The 24,674-nt window shown below is 38.8% G+C and overlaps 1 protein-coding gene across 1 annotated transcript in view; it reads left to right on the top strand.

Moving 5' to 3' along the window:
- GRIA2 (glutamate ionotropic receptor AMPA type subunit 2) overlaps positions 1-24,674 on the top strand; it is a 380,491-nt gene that overhangs the window by 207,929 nt on the left and 147,888 nt on the right. Inside the window, exons 4-5 of the mRNA XM_053703773.1 lie at positions 2,614-2,810; positions 14,236-14,289. Of these exons, the coding sequence (XP_053559748.1) occupies positions 2,614-2,810; positions 14,236-14,289 (251 nt within the window). The remainder of the gene's footprint in view (positions 1-2,613; positions 2,811-14,235; positions 14,290-24,674) is intronic.

Consider the following 24,674-nt stretch of genomic DNA (forward strand, 5'->3'; position numbering starts at 1 on the left):
GGACAACATCACGACTGTAGCTTACATCAACCATCAAGGGGGAACAAGGAGTTCCCAATCGATGTTGGAGGTTTCAAAGATAATTCGTTGGGCAGAGTTTCACTCTTGCCATCTATCAGCTATCCATATCCCAGGAGTAGAGAACTGGGAGGCGGATTTTCTAAGTCGACAGACTTTTCATCCGGGGGAGTGGGAGCTCCATCCGGAGGTGTTTGCACAGTTGATTCAACGTTGGGGCAAACCAGAACTGGATCTCATGGCGTCTCGCCAGAACGCCAAGTTTCCTTGTTACGGATCCAGGTCCAGGGATCCCAAGGCAGCGCTGATAGATGCTCTAGTAGCGCCTTGGTCCTTCAACCTGGGTTATGTGTTTCCACCGTTTCCTCTGCTCCCTCGTCTGATTGCCAAGGTCAAGCAGGAGAGAGCATCAGTGATTTTGATAGCACCTGCGTGGCCACGCAGGACTTGGTATGCAGATCTGGTGGACATGTCATCCTTTCCACCATGGACTCTGCCTCTGAGGCAGGACCTTCTACTTCAGGGTCCTTTCAACCATCCAAATCTAATTTCTCTGCGGCTGACTGCTTAGAGATTGAACGCTTGATTTTATCAAAGCGTGGTTTCTCCGAGTCGGTCATTGATACCTTAATACAGGCGCGAAAGCCTGTCACCAGGAGAATCTATCATAAGATATGGTGTAAATATCTTCATTGGTGTGAATCCAAGGGTTACTCATGGAGTAAGGTCAGGATTCCTAGGATATTATCTTTTCTCCAAGATGGATTGGAGAAGGGTTTGTCAGCAAGTTCCTTAAAGGGACAGATTTCTGCTCTGTTTATTCTTTTGCACAAACATCTGGCTGAGGTTCCAGATGTGCAGGCGTTTTGTCAGGCTTTAGTCAGAATTAAGCCTGTGTTTAAACCTGTTGCTCCGCCTTGGAGTTTAAATTTAGTTCTTAAGGTTCTTCAACTGGTTCCGTTTGAACCTTTGCATTCCATAAATATTAAGCTCTTATCTTGGAAGGTTTTGTTTTTAGTAGCTATCTCCTCAGCTCAAAGAGTTTCGGAGTTATCTGCTTTACAATGTGATTCGTAGTGTTACGTACCAAACCTGGTTTTCTACCTAAGGTGTTATCTAATAAAAATATCAATCAGGAGATTGTTGTACCGTCACTAAGTCCTAATCCTTCTTCAAAGAAGGAACATCTTTTACACAATCTTGACGTGGTTCGTGCTTTAAAGTTTTATTTACAAGCTACTAAAGATTTTCGTCAAACATCTGCATTGTTTGTTGTCTACTCTGGACAGAGGAGAGGCCAAAAGGCTTTGGCAACTTCTCTTTCTTTTTGGCTAAGGAGTATAATACGCTTAGCTTATGAGACTGCTGGCCAGCAGCCTCCTGAAAGGATTACAGCTCATTCTACTAGAGCGGTAGCTTCCACATGGGCTTTTAAAAATGAGGCTTCTGTTGAACAGATTTGTAAGGCGGCGACTTGGTCTTCGCTTCATACTTTTTCAAAATTCTATAAATTTGATACTTTTGCTTCTTCGGAGGCTATTTTTGGGAGAAAGGTTTTGCAGGCAGTGGTGCCTTCCGTTTAAGCACCTGCCTTGTCCCTCCCTTCATCCGTGTCCTATATCTTTGGTATTGGCATCCCACAAGTAATGGATGATCCGTGGACTGGATACACCTTACAAGAGAAAACAAAATTTATGCTTACCTGATAAATTTGTTTCTCTTGTGGTGTATCCAGTCCACGGCCCGCCCTGTCATTTTAAGGCAGGTGTGTTTTATTTTTAAACTACAGTCACCACTGCACCCTATGGTTTCTCCTTTCTATTGCTTGTCTTCGGTCGAATGACTGGTAGTGGCAGTTAGAGGAGGAGCTATATAGACAGCTCTGCTGTGGGTGATCCTCTTGCAGCTTCCTGTTGGGAAGGAGAATATCGCACAAGTAATGGATGATCCGTGGACTGGATACACCACAAGAGAAAAAAATTATCAGGTAAGCATAAATTTTGTTATATCAATAATAAAGTACTGTATTGGAAACAAAATAAGAAAATACAAAATAAATATTTTAAAGCATTTTGTCAGCACAATTTATCAGGTGTTGAGTTGTAAAAGGAGGCAAGCCCTTGGGAGGCCTGGTGGAATCCATGTGTTGTGGCATATTTTGCTGTGGCCTAATAGGAACATACTGTATGTAAATGATCTTGTGATCTCAGCTAACCAATCACAGTTTAAAATGTTGAAGGCTCAGATAAATTTCATCATACTTAAAGGGATATGAATTTGAAAAAAGAAAATGTTTTAAAATATTAGAGCATTTTATTATTGCACTATTACTTGCATATGATTGTTGACCCTGATCCATGAAAAAACATTTTGCAGAGAATAACGTTTTGAGTTCAATGTTCTTTTAATGCAAAACTGTCACATATGTGTTTGCTTTTATTTTATACACATGAAATATTTATTTTCAGTGTACTATTCCTTTAAAAAAAATATTTCAAGCTCTTACTAAGAACATCTACATGAATTACCACATTGAAAAGCATTTCACTTTGAGTTATTTAAAAAGTTGCTTCATGTTCATTATTCTGTATACAGGTTTATCAACGTTGCAAGCTGTGCTGGATTCTGCTGCTGAGAAGAAATGGCAAGTGACGGCAATCAACGTCGGCAACATTAACAATGACAGGAAAGATGAAACGTACCGCTCGCTTTTTCAAGACCTAGAAATAAAAAAGGAAAGGAGAGTGATTCTGGACTGTGAGCGGGACAAAGTAAATGACATCGTAGATCAGGTCTGTCACAATTATGATCAAAGGCTGCGCAGACAGCTGCGTGCACAATGTCTGTACATTAGCACTTCTGCACCAGTAGGGCTGTTAAATGACTTTTCATTTTGTGCTCAGGCTTTATGCGATTTTTAATTGCCAGTTGTTAATTTTTTACACTTGGCCCTGTCTGCGCTGAGGGATTTTGCAGTAATACATTGTTAATAAAACATGCAGAAAAATACAGAAGAGCTTCTTAAATGCCCTAGAGTTTCTATAAATAGATGCTGACCTGCATTAGGATTTAAAGGGGCACTGTAGTTCATTTTCTTTTGTTCCACGCATTCTTTATAAACTTTAATGTAGGCTTAAAGTGATTGTGAAGTTTTTTTTTTTTAATACTTACCATTTCGTTAAGGTAAACAGACTACTGATCCTCCGCCCACATCTCCTTCTGTATTTTGCAGATCAATGATGAATCCAGCTACCTCCAATCGTTGCTTGCCCCCATTGGCGTCCAGCTCGTGGGACATGCAACGATTTGAGGGAGCCAGATTTGTCATCGATATGCAAAACACAGAAGGAGTTGAGGGCATTTAAAAAAAAAAAAAGCGTTTTTGTAGAGTTTAATGTATTAAAGTGCCCCTGTTTTTAAGAGTATTTTTAGATACTGGGCTTCAATTCCTTAAACTTTACAATCACTTTAAGTTGTTCAAGGTATTTTATGCCCCCTTTTTTATATATATATATATATTGCTTTAGATTTAGTACAAGTAATATTAATAACATTGTCTCTTTTAATCTGTTTATTGAAAAAACAGCTGACACAATCTTTTCTAAAAATGTATCTAATGATTTATCTACTAAAGGGCAGATTACAAGTGGAGTGCAAAAGTTTGCACCCGAGCAATAAAGCGTTTATCACGGGGGTTTCCTCTCATTGGGCTTACTGCTGGTATTATGAATTAGTAAATGCGATTGAGTGAGCGCAATTGCGATTTATGCTAAAATAATTACTGTGAATCCAGGGCTCTGGTTAACTGTTTTGTGAAACATAAAAGTTGCACAAAACACATAAAAAGTATAGTTACATTAATAATAACACTGTCTAATAAACATTATTTAAAAAAAATTGCACAAAAAAATGTATAAAGGCTCAAAGATTTGAGATCTCAGGGTGTTAAAAAAAAAAGGCAGGCAAAGGGCTTTAACAATGAGATACATTCATATACATGTCTAAAGATGTATATGTATGTATATAGATATGTCTATATATGTGTACACATATATTTATATGTGTATATATGAATTAACAGACATATAATAAAATATAAACACATAAATACATACGTACACATATAAAGACATATATACAAGTGCATTGCACTTAAAGGGCCATAATACCCAAATGTTTAAACACTTGAAAGTGATGCAGCATAGCTGTAAAAAGCTGACTAGAAAATATCTCCTGAACATCTCTATGTAAAAAAGAAAGATATTTTACCTCAAAAGTTCCTCAGTAGCCACCTCCCATTGTAAAGGATTTCTAAGCATCATTTTAGTGAGTCTGTCCTGGGACATCTGAAGGGATGAGCATCGTGCACTCTCATCTTATTTCACCAATCAGGTAAAGGAAGTTTACAATGAAATCTCATGAGAGTTAAGTCAAATCTCATGAGATCACAGTAAAAGTTCATGACCTCAGCACTGCTGATGCTGATTGGCTGCTGTTCATTTCTTCATTTTTTTTATTTTTTTTTACCTGCAGCTGGGAGCAGTTGAGTATAACTTTTTACACAGAACTTACTCTGCTGAGCTGAGGAAATTGTGAGGTAAAATATCTTCCTTTTTTACATAGAGATGCTCAGGTGATATTTTCCTGTCAGCTTTTTACAGTTATACTGCATCAGTTTCAAGTGATTTAGCATATGAGTATTATGTCCCTTTAAGTAGATGAAATATGCAGTTAAGTAGATGAAAACATGTTAAAACATATTTATGCAATATTCATTTTTAATAAAGGTTTTAACTATGTATTTACTGTAAATATTTGACATTCCAATGTTCTGCACATAGTAAAATATGTGTGATGTATTTCTAATATACAAATCAGGTATATACATACTGTATATATACTGTAGGTATAGATATATATTTTACCAAAAAAAACCCATCATATATATGTAGAAATAATTATTTATGAATAAATAAAACATATTCTGTTATTTTAAGAACACTGGGATTTTAAATATTCATATTTTCATGTTGGGTTAGTGCAAATTAGAATTTGCGGTCAGGTTTGCGCGAGAGTGGGGTGTTTTTTTTCCATTTTATTCTCCATTGACTTCTATGGGGAATACGTGAACATACATGCGATATTCTAACTTCAGCTTTTTGCGCTTGTTGGGTTAGCGTTAGAGTGAAAACTGTTTTCTTTCAACTTGTAATATGAGCGCAACCAGACAAGAGCAAAATGCTTAATTCTAGTGCAATTAACGCTCGAGCATAAGCTCCACTCATAATCTGGCCCTAAATCTTTAAAGGTTTTAATGGGGATTTTCTGTTTAAAACTATTAGATACGTTTTTAAAAAGAATTGTGATAAAACTCATTATATGCACATGTAAGGTATAAGATGTTTTTATGTAGTATTTTGCTTTGAGAAGCAAATCCACTATAGAGTGTTTAGGAAGATGTTATGAATAGTGCATTTTTTTTTTTTTTTTTAAAGAGCTTTATTGAAAAATTTCAAAACATTACAGGTGGTTTCAGGACATAAAATAGAGTAGTACCGGATGTAGCAAGTTGGTTCACCGCCAGCTGATAGTCCCGGGTGTAATGTTCTACAAGTCCTTGAGTCCAACATGTGTTATTAGCTCTTATTTTCAATCAATGTTAAATTTCCAAACTAAAAACTATAAACATTAGTTCACTGTTATGTGCGGTCAACTTTTAAGACATACCAATGAAAAGATGGAACTTATATATCGAGTTAAAAATTATTTTTGGATAGGGTTATTGAGGAATTTAGGTTGAAGAGTGAAATTGCCAATAGGGCAGAAGGACCAGAGGATGCAGGAGGCGCGAGGGGAGGAGGGGAAAAAAAGGCAAGGGAGTAAATTTGTATTTGTGTTATAAGATAGTTTTTGCAGGATTTGGAGAGTGAGAGTATTCTCTTTTTACCAATGGCATCCCAGGGTATAAGTTGTATTGCTGACGTGAGCGGTATACATAAATTTCCATGGATTCGAGGTAGGTGATTAGGTGTACTAAGGCCTGCCATTGTGGTCGGTTGGGATTCTTCCAATTCCTAGCTATTATACGTTTTGCTGCTATTAGTATAAAAATAAGTAAACAACGCTTGGATAGGGGCAAACTTTGGAGGTTTAAGTGCAGGAGGAGTGTGACTTCTGAGGGCAGATCCCTATACAAGCTCAGTAGTTGACATAGGGTAAGTAATTTCGACCAAAATGGTTTGATTATTGGGCAAGTCCACCAAATGTTGTATGGGTCTTCCGTCTGTGAACACTCTCGCCAGCACAGGGGGGAAGTATCGGGGAACATTCTGTGTAATTTGAGTGATACAAAATGACATATGGTAAGGAGCTTATAGAATAGTTTGTATAAGGTCATACACTGTACGGCTAGTTTTGTATGGGCAATCGCTTCACTCCAGCACTTTTCTGAGAGTGTCTGCTTCCATTCTTGTTCCTAGGGATACATGTGTTTAGTTTTTGTCAGAGTCAGTGCATTTAACAAGGACTGGCAGTGATGATAGAGTGGGGACCTGAGCTGGGTTTCTGTTTTCATGTGGAGTTCCCAGGGTGATAGGGGTCTAGGGGAGCCATTGAGAAATCCCCAGGATTTCATTAGGGAGCGGAGTCTAATGAGATCGAACTGAAATTTAGGCTCTTTCTATCAGGCTCTTATGTGAAAGAAGTTCTTCCTCACAGGGTCCGCGATTGGGAGGCCATAAAGTAACCCTCGTATGGAGTGGATTGGTGAAGGGTGAGGTAATATTTGTGGTTGGTGGCAAAGATGGTTCCAAGTATCTCTGCATTGAATGATTATTTTGTTGTGTAGGGGGATAAAGGAGGTACAATGATGAGGGATCCAGAGGAGATTCAATAAAGTCATATGGGCAGGTAGTGAGGGTTGCTCTATTTCTAACCAGCGAGGAGGGGAAATGTTTACACCCCATGCTGAGATGTGGGTGAACATCGCTGCTTCATAGTATAAGCGTTCATTGGGGAGGCCTAAGCCCCCTGAGCTGAGAGTGTATTTTAGGAGGGTGGCGTCTATTCTTGGACGTTTACCATTCTACACATATCTATTAATTATGGCTTGGAATTTTTTTGAGAAATGTAATCGAGATTTTAATGGGAAGATATCTAAAGAAGTAGGATAATTTGGGCAATTGCAACATTTTGACAGCTATTCTACCATATTCTGCCAAACCAGGAGATCTAATCATATCTCCTAGAGTTTAAGTCTTGCCCAAGCTGGGTCAATAGGTGATTGAAATTTCTCTCCAGAATTACTTTAGGATCATGAGATAAGAATACTCGTAGGTGTTTGAGACCACTTAGGGACCATTTAAAGTTATAGGTTTTTTTAAGGGGTCAATATGGGTTGTGGTAGGTTCAAGAGGAAGGCCTCAGTTTTATTTATGTTCAGTTTGTGAAAGGAAATGGTTTCCAAAATGATCCAGAAGATAAAATAGTGTGGAGGGAGAAGTTTCTGGGTCGGTGACAAACAGAGTTAGGTCGTAAGCATATCATGCCAGTTTCTGATGGGAATCATGTAGAAGAAGGCCCTGGATTTGGATGCAGCTTCTAATTGCTGCTGCCAAGGGCTTAATGGAAAGGTCAAAGAGTAGGGGAGACAAGGAGCAACCCTGTCTGGTCCCATTGTTAATGATAATTAAGATTTGTTGATGAAGTTGTCTTGGAGACCGAAGGCATTGAGGGTGGCAAACATGGATTCCCACCTCACCCTGTCAAACACTTTTTCAGCATCCATAACAGGGTTAGGAGGGGTTTTCCCATATCATAAACCTCTGTAAATATATTGAGAAGGCGTCTTGTGTTGTCTGAGCCCTGTCTACCTAGGATAAAGTCCACCTGATCTGGGTTTACTATAGATGGGAGTTTCCATTTTAGACGAGTGGATAGAATTATAGCGTAGAGCTTGATGTCCACGTTTATTTAGAGACATAGGTCTATAACTCTCACATAGGGAATGATCTTTTCCTTCCTTCGATATGGTGAAGATTGTTGCTTCTAGAAATTCAGAACGTAAGGTGCCCTCAGTAAAGGCAGTTCTATAAAGTTTTAGCAAGTATGGTACTAGAAATGAATACAAAACAGAGGGGCTCCTCATGTGTAGATCAAAAGAGCCACCAGCAAAAGATCAGTAGATGCCAATTAGGTACTCACATGTAACAATAGCACCCTTATGTGCTGGTAGTAGCAGGCTGACAACTCAGGGTGTATCAGCTAACCCTCTCCCTGGCTTCAAACTGGAAAACAGATTGTGAATTCCAGGAACAGTAGGCCCCAGGATGTAGTTCCAATGGATAATAAGGTGCTTGCACTTAGCTTTCGTTAAAAATGGTTTATTTAAAAATCACATTAAAAACTTAAAGCAGTAAGTGAAGGGAGTATAGACATGTAGCCCCTTGCATGCTAAGGGCATCACAGACCTGTTATTGCTCAGAGGGAATGCCACTTGTCCCTCTTAGAAGTTGGACACCGACCGCCGGGGGGTGCGTAACTAGTTAGCATGGAGGAGTCTCGTTCGTTATCGGAATTAACCAGACAAATCGCTCCTCCAACTAAGAACGGCCATGCACCACCTCCCACAGAATAGAGAAGGAGCTATTGATCTGGCAATCATTTCCAAGACCATGGAATAGGACCACGGTTCTATTTTGTTGGTTTTCGTACCCGGGGCCATGATTAAGAGGGACGGCCGGGGGCATTCGTATTGCACTGCTAGAGGTGAAATTCTTGGACCGGTGCAAGACGAACCAAAGCGAATGCATTTTCCAAGAATGTTTTCATTAATCAAGAACAAAAGTCGAAGGTTCAAAAATGATCAGATACCGTCATAGTTCTGACCATAAACAATGCTGACCAGCCATCCGGCTGCGTTATTCCCATGACCCGCCGAGCAGCTTCTAGGAAAGCAAAGTTCTGGTGGGAGTATGGTTGAAAATCTGAAACTTAAAGGAATTGACAGAAAGGCACCACCAGGAGTGGAGCCTGTGGCTTAATTTGACACAACACGGGAAACATCACCCGGCCCGGACACGAAAAGGATTGACAGATCGATAGCTCTTTTTTGATTCTGTGGGTGGTGGTGCATGGCCGTTCTTAGTTCGTGGAGCAATTTGTCTGGTTAATTCCGATAACGAACGAGACTCCTCCATGCTAACTAGTTACGCGACCCCTGATGGTTAGCGTCCAACTTCTTAGAGGGACAAGTGGCATTCAGCCACACAAGATCAAGCAATAACAGGTCTGTGATGTTCTTAGCATATAGGGGGCTACATGTCTATGCTCCCTTTACTTACTTCTTGATGTTTTTAATGTGATTTTTAAATAAACAATTTTTAACGAAAGTTAAGTGCAAGCACCTTATTATCTGTTGGAACTACATCCTGGGACCTACTGTTCCTGGAATTCACATCCTGTTTTCCAGTTTGATTCCAGGGAGAGGGTTAGCTGATACACCCTGAGTTATCAGCCTGCTGCTACCAGCACATAATGGTGCTATTGTTACATGTGAGTACCCATTTGGCATCTACTGATGATCTTTTGCTGGTGGCTCTTTTGATCTACACATGAGGCACCCCTCTGTTTTGTGTTTATTTCTAGTGCCTGATCTGGATTGATCTGTGAGGAGGAGAGCAGCCGTCTATTCAGTGCCTTGTGTTTGGATATTGCATACGTTTGTGGACATTGCACAGCACTACCTAATCATTTTGGGACTTTACTATTACCTTGCAATATTTGCTGTTAAGTCTACTAAATTCTCAGACAACATGTAGATGAATATCTAACACATTTTTAATTATTAAGTATCTTTACAATACTATTTGGAAAATAACCTGTATTTTATTTACTATTATGTTTGGATTAATTTTATGTACTGTACCTTAAAAAAACCTCAATAACAAAAATTATGATTTAAAAACAAACAAAAAACAAAAACAAAAAAAACCCAACAATAAATATCATTAAATTAACATTGTACATAATAAAGAGAATTAACTAAACCTGTACAAACAGTCAACAATTAATGGTTAATATTGCAGCAGTCATTAGGGACCAATCTGGCTATCTGTAACATGGTTTAAAAGGTTTGGTAAGATTAGTGAGGTCATTTACGCTTAAGAAACTAATTGAAATAAAGTTATGTAGGGATAGAAGGGGAATAGGGGGGTATAGTGCAGAGGGGTGTGGATGGGTGTGAGAAAAAGGGGGGGATGGAATGGAGTTTAGGAGGGTCAAGAGTGGTAGAGATAGTTGTCTCAGATGTTAAGGGGGACAGGATTAGCAGTTATGGATGCGTAGTCTAGCTTTAGGCTATTTACCTCCATTAAAAATTATTTTTAGTTATAGATTCAAGGTAAGGATACAGGTAGCCTAGAGTGGATCTTCTAGGCACGTCAGTGTTCTTGACCTGCAATCTTAAGTGATTCAACTTCCTGAGCAGAAGACAGGGTCAGATTGTGAATAGGTTGTTGATGGCCCTTCAATTTTGTCCGAGGGGGTAGCTGTTTCCAAGAGGGGGCATCTGCCTGAAGAGGAGTTGGTAAGGCTGTACTGGAAGGTGAAGATGATGTCTGCATTGGAAACAAGTCCCATTTGATGAGGAGATCTTTGGCTTAGTCTGGAGAGATGACGATGTATTTTGACTCATCTTTTGTAATAAACAGTCTAACTGGGAAGCCCTAGCGATATTTGATTCCCTTGCTCCTCAGTATCTTAGTGTAGTCTTGGTAAGCCTTCCGGAGTTGGAGAGTATGTGGTGAGAGATCTGGGAAAATTTGCAGTTGTTCAAACTTTGTGGAGTGCAAGGACCCTGAATTGACCGCTCTGAGTAGTTTTTCCCTGAAGGTGAAGTAATGGAGCCTAACCACCACATCTCTTGGTTTGTCTTCCAATATGGATCTTGGCCTATTGGCTCAGTGTGCTCTGTCTATAAGAGATTCTGGATCTTGTAGTGGGCCTAGGACTGTGGTGAATAGGTCTTGCAAGTAGACTTGGAGGTCTTTTGGTGAAATAGACTCTGGTATGCCTCGCAATCTAATGTTGTTGGGTCTGGAGTGGTCCTCCAAGTCAGCTAACTTTGTTTCCAGCATTGTGATTTGCTCAGACAAGCATTCTGTATTAGAGACCAAATTAGAGTGGTCCACTGTCAGGTCCTCTTCTTTCCGCTCTAAAGTGTCAGTGTGCTCACCTATAGAGGCTATATCCCTTTTCAATTCCAGGCAAGATTTGTCAAAGCGTTTACAAATTGAGTCATGATGTGTGGCTAAGATAGTTTTGATAGTATCAACAAGATTGTTATTTGCACAGGTCAGTTCAGGTATATTTAAGGGTATAGTTGTGGTTGGATGCCTGTGTTCAGCTACAGTTTATGAGGAGCAGGCTGAATCTGATAATTCATCCTCTGATCTGGTCTCTGTGGCTGGTTGGGAGAGTTGAAAATGGGCTCTGACTGTTCTTTTAGGGGTAGGAAGTCCCCTCAGTTTTTTACTAAGAGCTTGACCCATGTTGTCAAGAGTGCAAATACAACATTAAATTGGAGTCTGCCTTTAGTATTGTGTTGGTGTTGTTGCCCTTACAGATTATTTGTATATATAGTTGCTATAAGACATTAAGTTATTTGTTCCGGCACTGAAAGTGGGGTTTAGCCCATGTCTATCCTTTACTTATAGGACATGTTGAGACCTCAAGTGTCTGTTCCAGCCCGTGGGCATTGCTATCATTATTTTTGCAGGGTTAGTCCCTTGACTCTATATACTGGGTTTAGTTTTAATAAAATGAATGGCCCCTGTGAGAGGATTACCAGTTAGGGAGAGGTTCGTGCTTGCAGTATTTGTGGCTAGGCCTAAAAGATGGCCCAACATTTTTTGTCCTCTACTTTCCCCTTTTATAGAGTAAAGTATGTCCCCTACATTGGTGTTCAGGCCCCAGCTTACCGTGGATTCTGGGCGCCTGTTAAGTCAGATAGAGGCCTACTGCGCCTTGGGATTATATCCAGGTGCAGGCGCAAAATCGGCCCAGATACAGTGGGACGTATCATGGATGTGGCTGCAGGGCCTGCAGTTTCAGTGGAGCCAAAGTCCTGGCACCAGTGGATGTGTGAAGAGGTGGCTTTGTGCGGTCTGCGTCTCCACTAAGTGATGGTCTGGTCAGTATGCTGGCAGGCTTCAATGGCGGCCCTTACTCAGAGCCGTGGGAATCTTCTTCGCTTGTTAGATCCTCTGAGTTGGAAGCACAGGAGGTATCCTGCTTGATATGGTACCAGGTTGGTGGTAGACAAAGGTACCTAAGGTGGATTTTTGTCCCATTTCAAGGCTATTTTTGCTTTTTGTTACAGAGCTCTGATCCAGCACGTCCGATCAGTTAGCCCGCTAGCTCCGCCCCTGTATAGTACATTTTTATAAGACCAGGGCTCAAAAAACTTTTTAAACAAGGAGCCTTCACAATACTAGGACACATTTTTTTGCCATCTATATTCACACACACTCAGAACACACCACACATATACAAGCACACACTCAACAACCCACCACACATACACAAACACACACACACATACACACATATATACATATGCAAACACACAAATGTATTAAATGTGCAGTGAATTAACACCTTGGATACCTGTAACACTTGCACGGTAATGTAATAATTTGCCATTGTCCATCCAGTGTTTGATAAATGGGTCCCATAGAGTACTCTAGCAGTTAAATCACTATTCCATGTATATACAAAAAATATTGTGACCTAAAATAATCCCTTTTATTGGCCAAATACTTTTTGATTGCTCTGAACAAAGATGGATAGTTAAGTGTAACACTTACAGCAGCAATTTAAGATGGATTACCTGTATCCAGTACAGCAGTTTTTCTCAACCCTCAATTACCCCCAACAGGCCATTTTTTTCATTATAGCTGAACCAGTACACAGGTGAAGTAACCAGCTGATCAGTAACACCATGGTTACTAACTTGCTCTCACCCATCAGCTGATTATTTCACCTGTGCACTAGTTCAGCTATAATGAAAACCTGGCCTGTTGGGGTTACTTGAGTACCCCAGTTAAGAAGCAATGCAGTGCAGCAGTGATTTATTGTTCTTGCTCTCTTTATTTTTTAAACTGTGTGTAGAAATGTTGAAAGGTGAGGAAAGGAAGGGGGAGCAGATCACTAAGGGGTCGATTTTTCAAAGGCTTTGCAAGCCTTTCGATGTCCTACGACTGCAGGTTCTCACAAGAGAACCTGCACGCCGTATTTATTAAGCAGCGGTCATCAGACTGCTGCTTCCCTAACCTTTTGCCACCTCCTAGGTGGCCAATTTCAATCTCCCCGGTCTAGTTTGACCAGGGAGATAGACAGCAAATGCCCGCACGTGATTGGCTGTGCGCGGGCAGGAGGCGGGATTGCATGCAGGGGCAAAATAGTGCTCGTGTGCAATGCTGAATTCCGACAAGGGAATTCAGCCCACCATAGAGGAGCTTCGGCGGACAGGAGTGCGTATGTGTGCCCCTTCCTGCCTCAGCTTGATAAATCGCCCCCTAAGCCTGGCTGCTACATGAAAATGGGGCAGCTGGTCAAAGTAAATAGCACCTTTGGTGGTGCATGCATCAAAAGGGAGAGGAGTAGAGTGAATGTGCCCTGTTTTTTGTTTTCCCAAAGTATGCAGGGGCATATTAAACATTTTACCTAGTATTTGTCAAACCCTTTATTTAATTATATTAATATCCAGAAAGTAATATCTACTGATTTTATTTAATATAATATTGTTATTTTTTTTAGTATTTAAATTAGAACTGGGCAACCACCTGTTATTTAGTTCAATAGCAGAGCTTGTTTGATTGTACTTATTAAGATTAACATTTTAGAGAATGTGCATAGTGATCATAACTGATCATACACCTTATTCACTTACCTTGCCTAATCCAGCTGTTAGGGAAGTAAAAGATTTACGTTAGCATGAATGTTTTGGAACAGCTCTTCTTTTTGCAGTTTGTATATAATCTGGATTCATAATGTTTTATGTCATGCAATCTTTTTTTATAGAGCAGATAAATGTAAACTTACACAGGATATTTTATGGTATTTTGTGAATAAATATTGCAAATATTAAAATTGTAATATTCTTAATGTTTAGGAAGAATGTTTTATGTGATTTATCAGCTGTTTGTATTTTTATAGGTCATCACAATTGGAAAACATGTCAAAGGATACCACTATATCATAGCAAACCTGGTAAGTATGTGTTTTAGTGAACTGAAAGGCAAAAATCATTGTGCTCTTAAATGGTATAGTAGTTTGTCAGGATATAAACTCTGCTCAACATGTGTGTTGTTATAAATTTAAGTTTTAAGTTGAATTATATATTTTACCTACCTTTCTCTGGAGTAGCAGCAACCAATCAGAATGGTAATACTCTTATGTGCAGACATATACCTGCATATAATTGTTTGTTATGCGTAGACTACTTCAAAGCATGGGAATAGGTAATATTAATTAAGAAATTATTAGTAAACATGTTTCACACACTATTAACACATTGCAAACTGGCTCATCAGTTTATTGTGGCTTTAATATATGTTCTCAATATCTTTATTATCCTTAATAATATCCTTAAATTTAATATCCTTAAATTATATAGGGCTAGATTACAAGTGCAGCACAATTGATAGTGCAGGGTATGTTATCTTGCACTTGGTTGTGCACTAGGTACAGTTGCAAATGGAATTACTTGGATTTCTGCATTGGTTATTCATGAAGGCCAAGCTTACAAGTAGAGCACTATTTATAGTGCAGGGTGCACTATCAATATCCTGAACTGCTGTAGGATTAGTGCACAGTCTAGTATTACAAGTCTAGGGTGAAATATAATTAACAGAGAATGTTTCTCACAGCCTACGTCCCTTTAGGGCACCCTTTGCTTTCAATGGATATCGCAGCCACTCTAACCATTGTTTAGAAGTTGAAAATTATGTGTTGCGCTAATAAGACTTGCCCTATGTTGATGAGGAGTTTTGGACTAATCCTCCATACAAATCAGTTTCAGTTCATCAATATTTCTTGGTTGTCTTGAATTTATAGCCCACAGCATCTCTATTGGGTTAAGGTCAGCAGTCTGACTTTGTTATTCCAAAACATGAATATTCTTCTTTTTTTAGACATTCTTTAGTCATTGGGGCCTAGTTATCAAGCCGTCAACCTCAAATACGCTGGAATTCCGCATCGTATTTGTGGCGAGGCTGATACGCCTTAGTTATCAAAGGCTCGAGACCGGCAAAAGTAGAATTTTGTGACGTAAGCATCGATCCGCCGGACTCAGTCCGACACAGATCGATTCTTACGTCACTCCAGATGTTCCGCACACAAGTGCGGCACATTCTCACTACTTTTGCTAGTTATCAAAAAACTAGCAGGTACGCTCGGCACTTTTACGGCCCAGCGTACCTGGTTTTCAATCCGCCACCCCTGGAGGCGGCGGATCCCATAGGAATCAATGGGAGTCTGACCATAGCGAAAGTACAAGTTCGCTGCTGACAGACATCCCATTTATTTCTATGGGAGCTGTCTACACCTAACACCCTAACATGTACCCCGAGTCTAAACACCACTAATCTGTCCCCCCCTACACCGCCGCAACTAAATAAAGTTATTACCCCCTAAACCGCCGCTCCCGGAGCCCACCGCAAGCTACTATATACATATTAACCCCTAAACCGCCGCTCCCGGAGCCCACCGCAACTATAATAAATGTATTAACCCCTAAACCGCCGCTCCCTGAACCCACCGCAACCTATATTAAATGTATTAACCCCTATCCTGCCCCCCCTACACCGTCGCCACCTATAATAAATTTATTAACCCCTAATCTGCCCCCCCTACACCGTCGCCACCTATAATAAATTTATTAACCCCTATCCTGCCCCCCACTACGCCACCGCCACTTTAATAAAATTATTAACCCTAAACCTAAGTCTAACCCTAACCCTAACTTAAATATTAATTAAATAAATCTAAATAAATTAACTCTTATTAACTAAATGAATCCTATTTAAAACTAAATACTTACATTTAAAATAAACCCTAATATAGCTACAATATAAATAATAATTATATTCTAGCTATCTTAGGATTTATATTTATTTTACAGGTACCTTTAAATTTATTTTAACTAGGTACAATAGCTATTAAATAGTTATTAATTATTTAATAGCTTACCTAGCTAAAATAAAGAGAAATTTACCTGTAAAATAAATCCTAACCTAAGTTACAATTACACCTAACACTACACTATACTTTAATAAATTATTCCTATTTAAAAATAAATACTTACCTGTAAAATAAACCCGAAGATAGCTACAATATAATTAATAATTATATTATAGCTATCTTAGGATTTATATTTATTTTACAGGTAACTTTGTATTTATTTTAGCTAGTTAGAATAGTTATTAAATAGTTATTAACTATTTAATAACTACCTAGCTAAAAGAAATACAAAATTACCTGTAAAATAAATCCTAACTTAAGTTACAATTAAACCTAATACTACACTATCATTAAATTAATTAAATAAACTACCTACAAATAACTACAATTAAATACAATTACATAAACTAACTAAAGTACAAAAAATAAAAAAAGCTAAGTTACAAAAAATAAAAAAATAAGTTACAAACATGTTAAAAATATTACAACAATTTTAAGCTACTTACACCTAATCTAAGCCCCCTAATAAAATAACAAACCCCCCCAAAATAAAAAAATGCCCTACCCTATTCTAAATTAAATAAATTTCATGGAATCAGCCAATCAGATTGAGCTCGCATTCTATTGGCTGTTCCGATCAGCCAATAGAATGCGAGCTCAATCTGATTGGCTGATTGGATCAGCCAATCGGATTGAACTTGAATCTGATTGGCTGATTCCATCAGCCAATCAGAATTTTCCTACCTTAATTCCGATTGGCTGATAGAATCCTATCAGCCAATCGGAATTGAGGGGACGCCATCTTGGATGACGTCCCTTAAAGGAGCCGTCATTCGTCGTAGTCCGTCGGTGAAGAAGGTAGTTCCGCGTCGGCGGAAGGAAGATTCAAGACCCGGCTTGGAAGATGACTTCGCCCGGATAGAAGACCTCTTCAGCGCCTCTTTGAAGATGACATCGGCCAGATCGAAGACTTTTCTTCAGCGCCGCCTGGATGATGACTTCATCGGATGGAAGATTTATTCAGCGCCGCTTGGAGGATTAACTTCTTCCGCTCCGGATGTCCTCTTCAGTTCCATCGGTGGCTCGGCTGAGTGAAGACAACTAAAGGTAGGATGATCTTCAGGGGATTAGTGTTAGATTTTTGTAAGGGGGGTTTGGGTTAGATTAGGGGTATGTGGGTGGTGGGTTTTAATGTTGGGGGGGGTTGTATTTTTCTTTTACAGGCAAAAGAGCTGTTTTCTTTGAGGCATGCCCCCACAAATGGCCCTTTTAAGGGCTGGTAAGGTAAAAGAGCTTTGAAATTTATTTAATTTAGAATAGGGTAGGGCATTTTTTTATTTTGGGGGGGTTTGTTATTTTATTAGGGGGCTTAGATTAGGTGTAAGTAGCTTAAAATTGTTGTAATATTTTTAACATGTTTGTAACTTATTTTTTTATTTTTTGTAACTTAGCTTTTTTTATTTTTTATACTTTAGTTAGTTTATGTAATTGTATTTAATTGTAGTTATTTGTAGGTAGTGTATTTAATTAATTTAATGATAGTGTAGTATTAGGTTTAATTGTAACTTAAGTTAGGATTTATTTTACAGGTAATTTTGTATTTCTTTTAGCTAGGTAGTTATTAAATAGTTAATAACTATTTAATAACTATTCTAACTAGCTAAAATAAATACAAAGTTACCTGTAAAATAAATATAAATACTAAGATAGCTACAATATAATTATTAATTATATTGTAGCTATCTTCGGGTTTATTTTACAGGTAAGTATTTATTTTTAAATAGGAATAATTTATTAAAGTATAGTGTAGTGTTAGGTGTAATTGTAACTTAGGTTAGGATTTATTTAACAGGTACATTTCTCTTTATTTTAGCTAGGTAAGCTATTAAATAGTTAATAATTATTTAATAGCTATTGTACCTGGTTAAAATAAATTGAAAGGTACCTGTAAAATAAAAATAAATCCTAAGATAGCTAGAATATAATTATTATTTATATTGTAGCTATATTAGGGTTTATTTTAAAGGTAAGTATTTAGTTTTAAATAGGATTCATTTAGTTAATAAGAGTTAATTTATTTAGATTTATTTAATTAATATTTAAGTTAGGGGGCGTTAGGGTTAGGGTTAGACTTAGGTTTAGGGGTTAATAATTTTATTACAGTGGCGGCGGTGTAGTGGGGGGCAGATTAGGGGTTAATAAATTTATTATAGGTGGCGACGGTGTAGGGGGGGCAGATTAGGGGTTAATAGGTTTAATATAGGTTGCGGCGGGTTCAGGGAGCGGCGGTTTAGGGGTTAAACTATTTATTTAGTTGCAGAGAGGTGCGGGATCAGCAGTATAGGGGTTAATAATTTTATAATAGAGGGCGACGGTGTAGGGGGGGCAGGATAGGGGTTACTAGGTATACTGTAGGTGGCAGCGGTGTCCGGGAGCGGCGGTTTAGGGGTTAATACATTTATAAGATTTGCGGCAGGGTCTAGGAGCGGTGGTTTAGGGGTTAATACATTTATAAGAGTTGCGGCAGGGTCTAGGAGCGGCGGTTTAGGGGTTAGTAACTTTATTGAGTAGTAGTTTAGTGTGAGTGCTTAGTGACAGGCTAGCAATAAAGCTGGGAAAAAGCCGAAGGGCAGCGAGATCGGATGAGTGATAACTGTCACAGTCCGCTGCTCATCGCCCCGCGGCTTTTTGACAGCTTTATTTGAATAGGCGTATTTTTTCAGGTCCGCGGCGGCGATGTGAGGCGAGCTTAGGCGGGCGTATTGGGCCGGCGAAGCCAGAAAAGTAGACGGCTTGATAACTACCCTCCATTGTCTTGTTTCTTCACCAAACTTTTCTTGAGCATGAACTGTTGCCCTGAAATACTACTTTAAAATGTCTTGATACACTTTTGAATTCATTGCTCTCTCAATAATTGCAAGGCATCCAGTCCCTCTACCATAGAGTCTTGCATACTTGCCAAAAAGTTTAGCTTTTTCTCATCTGTATACATCACATTTCCCAGAAGCATTGATGAACATCCAGGAGGTCTTGGACGAACTTAAAACAACCCACAATGTTTTTTTTTAGACAGCAGTGGATTCCTCTGTGGTTTCCTTCCATGAACACCATTCTTGTTCAGTGTTTTTCTTATAGTGGAAACATGAACAAAGACTTTCACATTTTGTAGAGTTTTCTGGAGGTCTTTTGTTATTTTGCTTAGGTTCCTTCTTACCTCTTTCAGGTTTGCCGTTGTGCTCTTGGAGTGACCTTTGCAAGATGCTCATTTCTAGGGCGAGTAGTCCTGAATTTTCTCAATTTGTAAATAATTTGTATTTACCGGGGATTGATAAACACCCAGATTTTAGCAATGCTTTATAACCTTTTCTAACTTCATACATCTCTATAATGTGTCTTCTAAGGTGCTGTGAAAGTTGTTGAGATCAATTTATGGTTCACACTAACCAATCTTTCTTAAAAAGAACAGGTTTGTCTGTAACCAGGCTTTGTGTGCCTTAATTTAAAGGGCAGGATACCTGTGCAACCAACACTTTCAATCTCATCTCCTTAAAGGAAACACCTGTCTCCAAGTAGGTTTTGGAGAAGTTGTTAAGACAGAGGTTCACTTACTTTTCAAAGTCTACACTGTGAATGATTTTTTAATGTCTTTAATAAAAATTTGGAAAGTACAACTGTTTATGTGTTTTTAGTTTAGTCAGATCGCATTTGCCTATAATTGATACTTAGATGAAGATCAAACTGCATTTTATGAGTAATCAATGCAGAAATCCAGGTAATTCCAAAGGGTTAGCAACAAATATTTTTAATTGTATAGAACAGAACCTCATGAAGAACTCAACTACTTGTGCAACATCTACTTAGAACACCCTTGCCTTAACATACCATTGACTTAGCGCTCAAGCACGTTCCCGTATGGATTTTTCTGTGTACCCCCCATAGTCTATTATGTGAGGGTATATAACGCACCTGCGCAATCTGACATGCAGATGTTAGTGTGCCCTAGACTATCGTTTGAGCTGTAAACAGAAGGGCTATTGATAATATTTTTTGCGTTCTGCATGTAATCTAGGACAAAATGAGTATGATCCAGTTGTAGCAATTTATTTATATAACTGCATTTCATACAATTCTTCTTTTTTTATTTTAACTATTGCAATATGACAAAAGTAGTAGAACAAAAATGAACATTTTGTTGTAGAAAAGTAGGAATCAAAAGGTCTGCCTCAAAGCAACTTTATAAACAAGATGAAGAGCCATGTGCTAAAAGTTTTTAGAATATGACAGTGTCTGATTTATAATAAGAACATTAATTAAATGGTGGAAGGAAAATGCAGAGATTTTATTTCAGCAATGGCACATGTCTATTTAGACATGAGATCCAGACAGAACATACAATTTTAGACAACTTTCCAATTTACTTCTATTATCAAATGTTCTTCATTCTCTTGGATTGCTTTGTTAAAGAAGCAGGAATTAACTGCGGAGAGCTAGCTGAAGGAACCTGGTCAGCAAATGATAAGAGGAATATATCTGCAGCCTGCAATCAGAAGCTAGCTCCTGAGCCTACATAGTTATGCTTTTCAACAAAGGATATCAAGAGAACAAAACAAATGATATAATAGAAGTACAATGGAATGTTTTCAAAAATCACATGCTCTGTATGAATAATAATATAGGATTTGCAAACAACAGACTTGGAGACTTTTTTTAGAAATTTAAAGTTTGTAGTCTTACTACAATACTTTGAAAGCATATTACTCAGACATTATTTATGGTGGTACAATATTAAACTCAACATGTAATTCCCCATAAAGGGCCAGATTACAAATGGCGTGCTAAAGATAGTGCACGGGATAGCCAATTTTGCTTGACTGCTCTACCATTAGAGTGCAACTTTGATATTACAAGTAAATGGTAAAGCACATTAACCAGACAAGGGTTAGCACAGCAGTCTTTGCTCAAGCACAAACTATACTTTCAATGGATATCACTAGCATGCAAATTTGTGTGGGTATTAGAAGTGGAAAGTTATAGTTTGCGTTCAAGTGAAAGCTGAATCTGCACTTAAATATTTAGCGTAACTTAAACTCTGAAGTAAACCGTAAGAGTAAAAAAATAAATGTTCAAAAAACACATTAAATAGAATATTATACACTAATATACACTTTCAACTTGTAATATGAGCACTAACTCGGTTGCGATACATTTTTATTTAGCTTGCCACTTGTAATCTGGCCCAAAACGTTTATTTATCTGTGGTTAATGCTTTTTCTGTATTTTTTGTATTTATTTGATCAGTTTTTTCTTTTACCCTGAAAATCTTACAAAGTGATTGTTTGACATGTCCCTAATTTGTCACAGCAAAGGAAAAATTAGAAATGATACTAAGAAGATACCTCCCTGTACTGAAAAATCATTACAATGTGCTAACAAAAGGACAGTTTTCTTGCATGAAAACATTTATTTTATGAGCCGATCGTTTACAATGTAGTGCTTAATTATGTATCTATAATTGTTTCATGACCCTTTAAATAATAAAACAATAAACTGTGCTGTTTGAATTTCAGAATTTGCTTTATAAAACTATGATATGAACAGAGCATCTATTTTCCGTGATCTGTCTATAACTAAATCAAAGCTATGCTAATGCAATGTTTGCTTTTTCTTTAAGAAACTTGGCAGAAACCAGGGGCACAATCACATATACGGCGCAGGTTTCGGCGCAAGCGTGGGAACCTGTACCGCCCGTAATTTCACCTCGCACATCGGGGTATTACATATACGGCGCCGGCAGTTCATAAAGTGCCATAAGTTGGATAAACTAGCGATGTACAGAAATGAGCGTAACTACAAATTTCTGGAGTCGCTAGTGACTTACGGCACTTTAGAAACTGCCGGCGCCTAAGAAAAGTAAAGAAAATAACAAATCTCCAGTAAAAGTCTAACCTGCCTCCCAAAAATAAGCCCGACACGTAAAACCGCTTTATCCGCAATCCCCCCTCTCATTACTAATATTAAATGTATTAACCCCTAGACCGACAACCCTCCACAACGCAATATGCCTATTTAAACCATTAACCCCTATATCCGCCATCAAACCCATACCGCAAGTAATAAATAAATAATTAACCCCTAAACCGCCATAGCCCACAACGCAATTGACCTATTCAAGTATTAACCCCTAAACCGCCATAGCCCACATAGCCTATTAAATGTATTAACCCCTAATCTGCCGCCGCCAACGTCGCCGCCACTATAATAAAGTTATTAACCCCTAAACCTAAGTCTAACCTTAACCCTAACACCCTAACTTAAATATTATTTAAATAAATCTAAATAAAATTACTATTATTAACTAAATTATTCCTATTTAAAACTAAATACTTACCTGTAAAATAAACCCTAAGATAGCTACAATATAATTAATAATTAAATTATAGCTATTTTAGGATTTATTTTTATTTTACAGTCAACTTTGTATTTATTTTAACAAGGTACAATAGTTATTAAACAGTTATTAACTATTTAATAACTACCTAGTAAAAATAAGTACAAATTTACCGGTAAAATAAATCCTAACTCAAGGTGGCAGAGGGAGAGGACAGATCCAGGCGCAATAACATCAGATTCCGCGGAATCCCAGAATCGGTAGCGCCATCCGACCTGCAAGACTTCTTGAGGGAACTGTTTCATTCGCTGATTGGTAGCCCAGAGGGCCTGACCGCCACCATGGAATGGGCACACAGAGCACTGCGCTCTACAAACGTGGCACAAGATAAACCGAGGGACATAATAGTTTGCTTCCATAGTTTTCTATATAAGGATAGGCTGATGCAGGCAGCCTTCAAGAAACCATCTCTGAGCGAGAAATTTAAAGATATCCAGCTCCTCCCCGACCTCTCGGCTTATACCCTACAACAGAGGCGCCACTATCAATCCGTCACTATCACTCTGCGAAAAAACAATATTAAGTACAAATGGGGATTCCCAACTCGCCTTATCATCACCAAGGACAATCAAAACTTTGTGGCTACGACTCTGACCCAGGGCCTAACTCTTCTCACCAACTGGGGCCTTAGACCAGAGCCTCCTCCCCAACGGGACCCTCCCTACCCTAAGTTGTGGGCTTCCGCCCCAGAGTGGACTGTCAATGACCAAAGGGCCAAAAGGGCAAAACTACCTCAGCCCACAGCTATGTCTTAACTCCTGGAGCTAGCCCTTCTCAGTCACTTTCTGGGACAAATGTTGCTACTGACTCATAGCCACTCGGTGTCTTTCTGTTTTTCAGGTTCACTGTTATGTGTTTGCAATACCTGTTGATTGTGTTTTGTTCAAGTTTGTTCTGCTGGTTATTATATTATTGTTCTATAGCAAATTATTCAGAATGCCTTTAATGTTAGTTCATATCTTAGTTATTACTTATAGCAGAGTGGGGCTGCTCTCAATGATGCCCCTAACCTTGTGTAACTTAGTTTAATATCCCCAACTGCTCCGCCCTCACGTAGAAGTCCACCCTAGGACTCTTTGAGGTGGACTATTTCCACCACATTTTTGAGCGCTCCTTTTAGTGCTCTTTCTTCCCCACCCACCCCTCTTCTACTACTCCCTCTATCCCCTCCGACCCACAACATAGTCCAAATTCCCCATAGAGCTCATGTCCACCATTAGGCTTTCGACACATAATGTTAGAGGTCTCAACTCGCCTCATAAACAAAGCCTGTTACTTAGGACATTGAAACACCATAACCCAGATGTGGTATTCCTTCAGGAGACCCATTGGCTGGAAAAGGAGCCTCCTAGGCTCATCTCCAAGTCCTATACCCATATTGAAACCGCCTCTTATACTAAAAAAGCCAGAGGAGTTGCGATATTGTTGCACAAGCGTCTGGCCTTCGAAAAAGTAGAAGTTATTAGAGACCCCCAGGCAAGATTTGTTATTCTTATCTGTAAAATAAACCATGTCACTTATACCCTAGTGTCCGTATATCTCCCGAATTCCAAACAGCCACAATATCTAAAACACGTTCTCCATGTCCTTTTTCAAGTTCAACAAGGGAGAGTCCTCATAGCGGGCGACTTTAACATGGTCTGGGACCACCTACTAGACAGAAGACCCAGGTCTACAGACCTAACATCCTCCCCAGATAAACAACTTTCACACAAATTCCGGCAAATAATGTCTGCCTCGGGCCTGTATGATATATGGAGAGCCCTGCATCCTAAATATCACGACTATACCCACTTTTCACACTCCCACAAGCTATACTCAAGGCTCGATTACATCTTCTCCACGGCTGACTCCCTTGACTTAGTTAAGATGGCCAAGATTTCCCTATGTGCCTGGTCGGATCATGATCTAGTTCAGACCGACATAATATCTACTAACACTACCCACATTAGACCCAAATGGAGAC

This window comes from Bombina bombina, chromosome 2, assembly GCF_027579735.1.
Source record: "Bombina bombina isolate aBomBom1 chromosome 2, aBomBom1.pri, whole genome shotgun sequence".
NCBI lineage: Eukaryota > Metazoa > Chordata > Amphibia > Anura > Bombinatoridae > Bombina > Bombina bombina.